A 10,442-nucleotide genomic window follows, 5' to 3' on the forward strand; every position below is an offset into this window, starting at 1 on the left:
TCCAAACAAACATCCTTACGATGCATGCAACAGATACATAGCTAGAAAACGAACTAGTTCAGAATGCGTGAATCAACATTCTACGTACTATAGTACTGTATATACTGTACTGTACCAACAAGTTATAGCAAGCATTATATTCACAGTAGCATCATGTATGCCATTAATAGGATCCGATGGTACGTACTGTACCAATCAATTAGTTCATTCCCCACGCTTTGCTGCGCCCTGTAGCATTCGCACTTTGCATACGCGTCAACAGAAGGGCCGTGAGACGCCGTTGGCGCCAACGGCTGGTGTTAAGTTCTTTCCTAGCGACATCATTCATGCATGCACAGTCCGAAAAAGAAAGAAAAAAGTATACAATCTACCCGGATAAGCCGGGCGGGAAATTGTTACCGAGTCAAGTTCTCCCAAATCGCGGGAGTCTCTCCTCACTTTCTTTTTTTTTTTTTTTTTTTTTTTTTTTTTTTTTTTTTCTCCAACCAGTCAAGCCAGTCTAGTCTAGGTTCTTACCCCTTAGGTGCCCTGCCCTCAACTGGCGATCCTAGCTTTGCCGGGACGCAATCAAGCGGGGCTTCGTCAGGGGGGTCCAGCCAGGAACCCACTAGCTCTACCATACTCAGTCGCATCTTCAGCTGATCAAATCACATCACACCCCATGGAACGGCATGGATGCAACAAGGTCATGTCAAGAAATATGTCCAGAGCTGCTTGCTGATTAAGATTAGTCAAGACACTTGATCGAAATAATCTTTTTTATCCATAATCCAAGCTGCAATTGAACTGCACTGCCAAGCTGTCATGTAGCATCGCATTTCGAACCAGGGTTCATGGAACAAGGCTAGCCTCTGCACAGATGCGATGTAAATCCACCGCGCCGGCCATCGGGCATACCTAGTAGCGCGCTGTGGCTTGGGTGAGCTTGTTAGTTGAACCAGCACGCGCGGTGCGCGATCCTTTTTTTTTATTATTTCTTTTTCGTCTTAACTACATCTCGGCGCACCCTATAGCAGCTTAAGCAGCTGCCATGCTTAACATATTGGCGGGTTCTTCTTTGCGGACACCACAAGAGTCTCTGTCGCCGCAAAACGTCACACTCGCAACAAACATAGTCAGTTGCCTTACTCGGAAATCAACAGCAGGCAGGCTTGCTGCCGCTGCTATACAAGCCGGTGCCAAAAAAAAGAAGAAAAAAATAACAACACAAATCGACATCCCAGATTACAGATCACACAGATCGGATCACATCAGATCAAATTTACGCCGTAAAACTGGGGATCTGCAGCCAGCGCGGGAGCTGCCGTTGCGCCCATAGAAAGAAGGCCCCCTTCCTTAGCACTGACGGTTGGCGGGCATATCTATCTGCTTTTTTTTTGCATACAGATCACCTCTACCCGTTCCGCACAGATATCGACGACAGCAGATACACAATCGTTTGAGAGGCGGTGGCCCGCCTGTTTGTTTTCTTTTCATTCTTCATCGCCTTCGGACCCTTCTCGCCCGCTACCATGGATACCACAGCAGTTGTGCAGCCAACGCCTGATTCCTTAACACCACCATCAAGGAGAAAGTCACAACCGCACACTGGCCAAGCGAACAGTCATGCCACAAGTCAAAGTCTTTATCAGTGCGCATACTGCCTACGAAGGTACTCTCGTCCTGAGCATCTCCAGGTAAGCTTTCCATCCCCGATCTCTCTCTCTCTTTTTTTTTCTATTTTCTTTTCTTATCTGTTTATTTTTTATTTGTTTTATTTTCTCCATCAGTCTGTGTCTCTCTGTCTGTCTCTATCTGTCTTTCAACAAGAAAAATCATGACCAAAAAGGTCATGGATGATCCGAGCAAACCGCCGACTGACTGGTCGAGGCTCTCAACCACAGAGGCATATAGCCACTCACACCCTCGGAAAGCGCTTTGTCTGCGACATCTGCGAGAAAGCTTTTGGACGCGGAGATTTGTTGAAAAGGCATCGGCAAAACCACCAGGACGATCCGACGGGGGCTAAAAAGAGGAGAGTAACCTCAACAGCTGGCCGGGTTACAGCGGCTTGCCAGGCGTGTGCTCGTGCCCGAGTTAAATGTGATGAGATCAAGCCATGTGCTCGCTGCAAAAATCGAAACCAAAAATGCGAGTACAGCACTTCCGAGGCCAGCTCCGCAGCTGCCATGCACCTACTACATCTTTCCGCAGCGAGGTCTAGTTCAGGGTCGCCAGATGGCCATGATCATAAATCCTCAACAAAGTCGGTCTCCAACTCGCCTTCTCCCTTGCAAACGCACCAGGTAATCGACGCGGCGTCCTTCGGCCAACAGACGCCCATATCTGTTACAAACGCTTTCTTGCAACCCCAGTTTACGCTACCGGTCCAGCCGCCCTTGGACCCACGCCTCGCAGGAATGGACAGCGCGAACGGAAGTGGTGTCATAGGCCATCCCGCGGCCGGTTTTGAAAGCATGTCTCGCACACCCGACGGGGACGTGGCCATGGACGCCACATGTGACCGGCAGTACCAAGGTGCAACTTTCACGACGACTCCATACAGACCACTGACCAGTGGAAGCCCCCCAGATGCTGCGCCCTTTGCATATTTTATGCGAGATGTTCTTTACGATGAACTAGACCCGTCGAGGATGGTGGGCGCTCAGGGACTGTCTGTTCTGGACTTTAATGCCAACTCGAGCATGGAGTTAAATGACGTCGACCTCGGTTTGTTGGACCAGTGGAGTGGACATGCGATTCCTCGGCCAGACGCAACCCAGCAGCCACCGACAGGCACGGCGACAAAGGCCGCGGCTGACTTGTCCAAGATGAGAAAGCGACTTGTGAAGTCTTGGAGCAACTCGCCATGGCGTTGGAACCCAACGACCCAAGATTCTGGCTACTGTGAACAGGAGAACCTCACCGTGCCCCAGGCGGACAGTCTGCTCAACCAGGTCGAGCGCATCATCTCTGACAAGCTGGATCCCTCCATCCGTGACCGCATCCTGGCTTCGGTCTTGAGCGAGTGTCGTGGCAACGATACGCTCCGACGTGTGGCATCCTCTTTCCCCTCGACAGAAATTTTGGAGTCTCTCAGCAACATATTTGTGGCGTCTCACATGTCGTCGGTATCTTCCTGGCTGCACTTGCCTACCTTGAAGCTAAACAACAGTCACCCAGAGCTGATAGCCTGTTTTGCGTCGTCCGGGGCAGCCATATGTCCCAACATGACGCTGAGGCGCTTTGGTCAAGCTTTGCAGGAAGTCGTGCGTAAGTGGCTCGGTAACCGACGTGATGGAATACCCCCCCTTTTTCCCCGAGACGGATTCAACTAAAATTTTGATTTTTTTTTTCTTCTTTTCTTTTCAGGTTTGACGTTACCGGCCCGTTTTGAAGAAAGTCATGTTCGCATCAATGATATTGGACTTGTACAGTCTCTGGTTTTAATGCAAGACCTAGGGCTGTGGAGTGGTAACCGGCGAAAGATGGAGGTATGATGGCACCCGACACACAGTCAATCGAAGTTATCTCATTGTGAAAGGCGACTGGTTGTAGCTGACGCGGGGGGGCTTTGATGGATTAGATTGCCGAATGCCACCTGAACATTCCAATAACCATGATGCGGTACAGGAACAAGTTCAAGAGGTCATACTACTCCAGAATAGTAGTTACACCTGAGGATCAAGGTGAAGTGCTCGAGCAGAAATGGAAACATTGGAGGGAGCAAGAATCTTGGAAGAGGTGAGCAGCAATTTCGTCGGCCGCCCTTTGGTCAAAGGCGTTGGTTACCGACCAACCGACTAGTTGAATGACTGACTGGACTGACTCACTCACTGTCAAATAGGCTTGTTTTCCACTGCCATCTGAGAGACGCACAAAAGTCACTGACCACCTTGACACCTCCACAAGTGTCTTATGCTGAGCTTACCCTACCACTGCCGGAACCTAAACAGCTCTGGTTTGCCAGTACGGCCAAGGAATGGCAGACACAGTATCTGGCACGGGGCGAGCCGGGCAACAACGTCCTGCCCTCGCTCGTCACTTTGTTTCAAGACATGGGTGCCCTGGGAAGAGATCGGCACCGAGTCGATATACAATACGCCACTGCCATCTATCTGCACGGTGTATGGTCGCTGATATGGGAGCTACGCCAGCTGGCGGCGGTGCAGCGGCACAGCATCTTCTCTCGGGTCTCGGCATCAACCGCTCCGGGAAGCCAAATTGGCGCCCAAGATCCTGCATCCCTACTCCTCAAGTCGAGACATCATGAGATATGCAAGATGCTGGAAGACTTTTCCTCGGCGACGAGCGACTGGAACGAGCTTTCAGCCCAGGAGATTCTGACACTCAACTTACTACAGTTGCATCTTCACGTGTCGATGGATGAACTACAAATTCTTTCGGGCCGAGAGAACGAGGAGCAGGCCCGTCGTGTTTTCATCCACCTTCAGACATGGGCCGAGTCTGAGGAGGCTCGGAGGGCAATTTGGCATGCTGGTCAGGTGTTGCGTATGGCCAAGCTCTTCCCAACGGGCCATCTAAAGGATTTTTACGCGATTGGTGTGCACCACGCAGCACTCACAATTTGGACTTATGGCGTCATCAAGAATGCGGCCGGGCCCGGCAACCTGAGCGGCCTATCCTTGGGTGATCTAGTGTACCTGGACGGGCCACAGGCATCCCAGGTTACGCAGTTTATCAACTTTGGCCAGGGTTGTCCCGCCATCAGGGGACCGACACGCAGCGTCGTGGGCAACAGCGGGAACCTGAGACAGGACGACGAGCGGCAGCAACAGCAGCAGAAGTACGGCGGCAGCGGCGTCGTCGTGGCCCCTGTCTCGGACTCGCAGGCCTGCATGACCATCGCGCTCGATATCTTCCACTCCGACAAATCGGGAAGCGCACATGAGGATGAGGAGCAGATGGTTTCTATCAATGAGAATCTATGCCACCTTCTCGCGCAGCTTCGTAGTGCGGCACGGGCTGTTGCCGATGTTTGAAAGCTCGAGGCTTTTTTGGAATAGCATCTCGCTATTTTATGTGACTATGAGAAACACCGCTGGTGACGGTTTCGTGTGTATTTTTTTTCTTCTTCTTCTGTTTCTTTTCAGGGCCGTGACTACGGAGTTGGGTTTGAAGTTTTCATGTCATATTATACCCCGGATTCTCTGTTGCTTGCTTATACCTACAACATACCAAGCGCCCTGTTGGAAAAAAATAAAGGAAAAAAAAGGAAAAAAAAAAGAGATACGCTTCCCAGACCATATAACCAGCAAAACTTGACATGTGACGTTGAGATGGCATTTTGTGCCACTTGCCATCGGCGGGTGATAAGTAACCAGAAATCAGTTGTTGGTGATTGGACACCCTTCCAACTCTGCTGAGTAAACTACCTCCCAAATAGTTCAGGGAGGTGTGCAAAATAATAATCATTCAACTCACACCCCTGGAAGCAGTCGCTGACGGTTTAGGGAACCTTGAAAATCTGTCGGCAACTCATGCCCATGGAGAACAAATCAAGCTCAGTTTAGCATTTCAACCACCCCGGATGAAGAATACCTAGATAGGTTTACTAAGGTAGAGGAAAACTACCCAGCCAACTGACCATGACAATGACATCAACCAACAGCGCCCCTGACCTAACCCTGCCGCCCACACCTCAACTCCCACCCCCAACCACTACCGGGTACGTGGACCTAGCCACCGGCAACGCTATCTGGTATGCCACATTCGGCCCTAGCCTGGCCGATACATTGGCCCGCCAGCGAATTCCCATTGTATTTCTCCACGGGGCACTTGCCAACTCGGACTGGTGGGGTCATCAGATCGCCTTCCTCCTCCGTCACTATGCCGACAACGCCGAGGACGCAACCACGCTCATCACCATCGACCTGCGCTTCCTCGGCCGCTCCACCTATGGCCCTTATACCGGTGGCGGTGACGACGACAACGAGTCCAGCAGCTTCCCCGTGACCTTTGCCCTCAAGACGGCCGACACCATGGCGGTGCTGGACCACCTCGCCATCCCGCGCGCCGCGGCCGTCGGCTGGAGCAACGGGGCCGCCGTCCTCGTCGACGCGCTGACCAGACACCCGGCGCGGATCGAGCGCGCCCTGCTGCTCGCGGGCTTCTTTGACGCCGACACGTCGCTCTACCACTCTCTGCCGCCGCCGCCCCCTTCTTCGGCGTCGGCACAGTACGAACCCCGCACCCTGGCCGAGATGCTCAGGCTGTCCCGGACGCCAGACCTCGTCCCCGCCGTGAGGGCCGCCTACGGCGCAGAGTTCGCCAGGGAGCCGCACTGGGGACCCGCCGACTTTGCGAGGATCCCGGCGAGGCGTCGCGGCGGAGACGGCGGTGGTGGTGGTGATGATGATGATGATGATGGTCATGGCCCGCTGGTCTGGTTCGTCGAGGGTCAGTGGGAGGAGGTGGTCGTCCGCGGGACCGCCGCCGTCATGGCGGGTTGGGTTGCCGGCAGCAACGTGGTTGTGTTGCCGGGGGTTAGTCACTATGCGTGAGTTTTCTTCCACCCGAACCTTTTTTCCTTGTGATGATTGTCCATTTGCCCTTCGGGCAATGCTGATTGCGTAGTGGTAAGTGGTAAAAAGAAAAGCAAAACCTTCTTTTGGCTGACGACTGGAAGGGGGGGTGGCCCCTTTTCGTTTCCCCAGACACATGCAGGACCCTGAACTATTCAACACCGAGCTTCTACGCTTCTTGCACGCCTGATGAAGGAAAAACAAGTTCTACATATGTCGTCAATATTTAATTAGTAAAAGGCCTCATTTCAGGGAGGGTCACTGACTTGATACGGGTCGCTCCTTGAACTTAAGACCGATGGCAGCCATTAGTAAACAAAACATCATGTCGCGGTAGCTCTCAAGAAGGAAAGAAAAAAGAGACATGAAACGGCCGCGACATGCCCAAACAAAATAAAACATCTCTCCTAATGTCTCGCATAAAACAGAGTCGTTGGGGCAGCCCAGGATACATATCATGCCATTGTTTTCATTCTCTTTTCCGTCCCAGAAAACCTTGCTACCTTCCCATCATTCCCATAGAACTCCAAGAATACATATGGCCATGCGCCAGCTATACTTTGCAAAAATCTAGACCACTCCAACCATAAAAACCACATTCCGGCCATCCAAGGAGCTATGCGAACCAACCCACTAAGCGCAAAAGCTTACACAAGAGGCACCGAGACTCAAGACAGCAAAAAAAAAACAAGGCGGGCCCTGAGAGCAATCATACACACCCCATAAATTCTGTCCAGTCAACCCACATCAGACTCATCGCCAGTTGCCCTTAGACAGGGACAAGAGGCCTGTGATGCAGTCCAGGTCCGGCTTTTTGCTAGGACTAACCTCGCCGCTCATAAACCTGGCGATCTCATCGTCACGCCGCCCGCCGCCGCCAGCCCTCCGGCCTTCTGTTGTGACCATCTCCTCCTCCTCGCCCCGGAGGTCATCCTCGTGGTCCTCAAAGATCTCGATGCTAGATCCAGCCTTATGACCTCGCCGTGCCGCGCGCACCCCGCCAGGAGCAGTATAGGCACGTGTGTTGCTCAGAGGGCTGCGCCGGCCATCCATGAGAAAGATGTTACGACGCGTGTTGGACAAGCCACCGCCGGGCAGCGGTTTCCGTGACGCCGACATGGAAGGGAACGTAACCGGTGGAAGTATGCGGTCGGCGGCAGCCGGAACGGTTGTCGTAACGTCCTTGCCTTCGGGGCTCCAATTTTCCTTATCCGACTCGTTGCCGTTGATGGAGAGGATGGAAGATACATCCATTTTCTTTACGGCGGGGCCATCATCCCCCTCCCTGTCCTCACCAGTTGGCCTGTGTGTGGCGTCGGTGTGGTCGATTAGCCTGCCGACGTTGAACTGCGAAATGGGAGACTGAAGTCTCGCAACGCTGCTCTGCGCACGGCCTAACCTGGCCCGCTTAAAGGGTTGCATAGCACTTCCAGAACCATTGGCACCGAGAGGTGGGCGCACAGAGGCGTTGCGCTTGCTTCCGTTCGGTTGAAGCACCGGCGAGGATGCGCGAACGGAGCCAGCCGAGGCCGACGTGGTGCGCAAAAGGCTGATGGCTGCAGTCGCGGACCCGCTCGCTTCGTCCTTGGCCTGTTGCGTTAGTTCGTCGTCGCGGTCCGAACCGTTATCGGCAGCAAACTCCCACGCGTGGACATCACGGGAGCGGCCGCGTGTTAACCGCGGAGGAAGGGGTGATGCGCCTTCCAGTGATCCCGGGCCAGGAAGAGAGCCTGTAAGAACGGAAATTGGAGGTAATGTGACCGATTGGCTGCGGTTCAGGCTAGAACGTTTTAGCGACGGAATGGAAATAGGAATCGGCTCTACCCGCGGGTCATATTTGTACGTAGTGCTCGCACGTTCAGGAGACGGCGAAACAAGGGTGGCCTTGCCATCAAGCGACATTGACAGGCGCACCGCCGAGTTGGAACGCGAATCGGAACGGGAGTGTGTGCGAGGAAGGGGTAGCATGGGGGCAGAAGCAATTGAGGAGCACGATGACGGTGCGAAGGGGTCGGTCCTGAACGAATCATCGCCAACGTCGGTGTGGCGCTTAAAGGACGAAGGGGTGGAGAAAGACGCGCCCGTGGACCATCTCTGGTTTGAGACAAAACTTCCTGATTGCGAAACGGAGAATGACTTGGACGAGGCCGAGTGGTGTGACGCGTCCGCCGGTGCTCTGCTAACCGAAGGGTGGGATGGAGTCTTTGCGGGGACAGGAACCTCCATAGTGAACTGGTGATATTTCCCTGGCATCCATGGTCCCAGGTCCGGGGAACCCGTCGGGGTGGTGGAAGTAGTTTGAGCCGGCGATCGGGCCGTGTCATGTTCGGCCTGTTCGCAGTGCTGAGAGAACGAAATTCCGGCGTGTCCGTCTGCCGAGACTATCTTGATGCCTCCATTCCTATACGCGGCAAGGTCCTGGTCGGACAGGGGTCGGCTTCGTCTACGATCGTTCTGACGGCGGTTTTGGAACCAGATCTGATAAAACGCGTCGAGGAACAGCGTCAGTAACGGCGACATTCAGTTCCATCTCTGCACTTGTCCCCTAGTATATTATGACTTACCTGGACTTCCTTCTCGTTGAGCGAGACGCGATTTACTATGTCTAGACGCGCATTCTTGTCGGGTTTCGAGTTTTTGTTATACGCGTCTTCAAGAACGGCTCTGTCCTTGGCGCTGTGATTTGAAAGGGCTGAATGTCAGTACTCCATATTACTAACTTGAACGCTGATTTCAATTGGCAGGCAGGGAGCCCAGGAACAGCTTCAAATGCCACCAACACAACATACTTTGTACGCTTTCTTCGTCCCTTGGGATGCCGCTCCCTCTCTTCCGCCCGTGGCTGATGTTCATCCCCATTGGCCTGCATCGAAGAATCCGGCGAGACGGTGAATGAGGCCTCTTGGTTGCTGCTACCGGGAGAATTTGGTTCTTCCATGACCGATGTGTCGTGCGATGCCATTGACGCGAACGACGCGTTGGGAGAAGCGAACTGGGAAGAGAAGGCCATTTACGTCGTCGTTTGCGTCTGTGCGTTTCGAGTGTATGCTCTGTATGTGTTTTGGGTGATCGTGCCGGTCAAATCGATGTCTTGTCCAAGTCGGTGTTCAAAGATGCATACTAGAGCCTAGTTGGACCCGATGAGACTAGACCTCGACGGTGCGGTGCCCCTGACACACAAGGCCAAACCACGATACCCAGACACAAGTAGACCAATAAGACCGGTAATACAGCACACGGTTTTTTGAAGCTCCTCAAGGTGATGGCATCGAGTGGACGACAATTTGGAAGAGAGAAGGATGAAAAGAGAGAGCAAAAAATAAAAAATAAAAATATAACGGATGCACACATACACCACACACACACACACACAGACACACACAAGTCACGGTGAGAAAAAGAAAAGGATAGACGTAGAAGAGAAAAAGCACTTTAACTGCCCTGCAGAGGATGTGGGAAAGAAGGCTGGCGGGCTGGGGTGGAAAGTGGAGATTTGACACCAAAATGCCATGGGTTTGTGGATGGGCGAGACAAGACCAGGAGGCAGATCTCAAGCGCGCGCGACTTTTTTGGGGCCAAGCTCCCCGCATCATTTTTTGTTCGCGTCGCAGGACTGCGCCAATCAGGCCTTGGCCCGACCCCTGCTAACCCCAAATCAGGAAAACAGGTCAACAAAGGAAACAACGAACAAGACGGAACCTGCCCTTTGACCTTAACTTACCGACCGTATGGAGTACGTACAGTACACTACAGTAAACAAAACCAAAACGGCGTGCCTGCATGCCTTCCTTGCCTTGCATGCCTCCCGCGTAGAACACACACAGCAAGCACATCAACGACGACAGACAACAAAGTTCATTCACTCGCCACAGGTATAATTAGGCCGCACACACTGTAGGCAAACCAACTGGCTGCCTA

The 10,442-nt window shown here is 53.0% G+C and overlaps 3 protein-coding genes across 3 annotated transcripts; 2 read left to right on the forward strand and 1 right to left on the reverse strand.

The window, feature by feature from the left end:
- Positions 1-745: 745 nt before the first annotated feature.
- Positions 746-5,231, forward strand: PgNI_06364 (uncharacterized protein). Its single transcript, XM_031126388.1, has 5 exons — positions 746-1,676; positions 1,884-3,252; positions 3,352-3,473; positions 3,566-3,723; positions 3,827-5,231. The coding sequence occupies exons 1-5, from the start codon at positions 1,512-1,514 to the stop codon at positions 4,980-4,982; spliced, it is 2,970 nt and encodes a 989-aa protein (XP_030982012.1). The 5' UTR covers positions 746-1,511; the 3' UTR covers positions 4,983-5,231.
- Positions 5,232-5,594: 363 nt separating this feature from the next.
- Positions 5,595-6,503, forward strand: PgNI_06365 (uncharacterized protein; the record flags this gene model as incomplete). Its single annotated transcript, XM_031126389.1, has 1 exon — positions 5,595-6,503. The coding sequence occupies one exon, from the start codon at positions 5,595-5,597 to the stop codon at positions 6,501-6,503; it is 909 nt and encodes a 302-aa protein (XP_030981999.1).
- A 17-nt stretch (positions 6,504-6,520) lies between these two features.
- On the reverse strand, positions 6,521-9,980 carry PgNI_06366 (uncharacterized protein). The gene is made up of 3 exons (XM_031126390.1): positions 9,314-9,980; positions 9,089-9,200; positions 6,521-9,002 (listed from the first exon to the last, which is right to left on the reverse strand). Exons 1-3 carry the CDS (start codon positions 9,532-9,534, stop codon positions 7,278-7,280), a joined length of 2,058 nt encoding a protein of 685 aa, XP_030983088.1. The 5' UTR covers positions 9,535-9,980; the 3' UTR covers positions 6,521-7,277.
- Between the last annotated feature and the right edge of the window lie 462 nt (positions 9,981-10,442).

Source organism: Pyricularia grisea, chromosome I (assembly GCF_004355905.1).
Source record: "Pyricularia grisea strain NI907 chromosome I, whole genome shotgun sequence".
NCBI lineage: Eukaryota > Fungi > Ascomycota > Sordariomycetes > Magnaporthales > Pyriculariaceae > Pyricularia > Pyricularia grisea.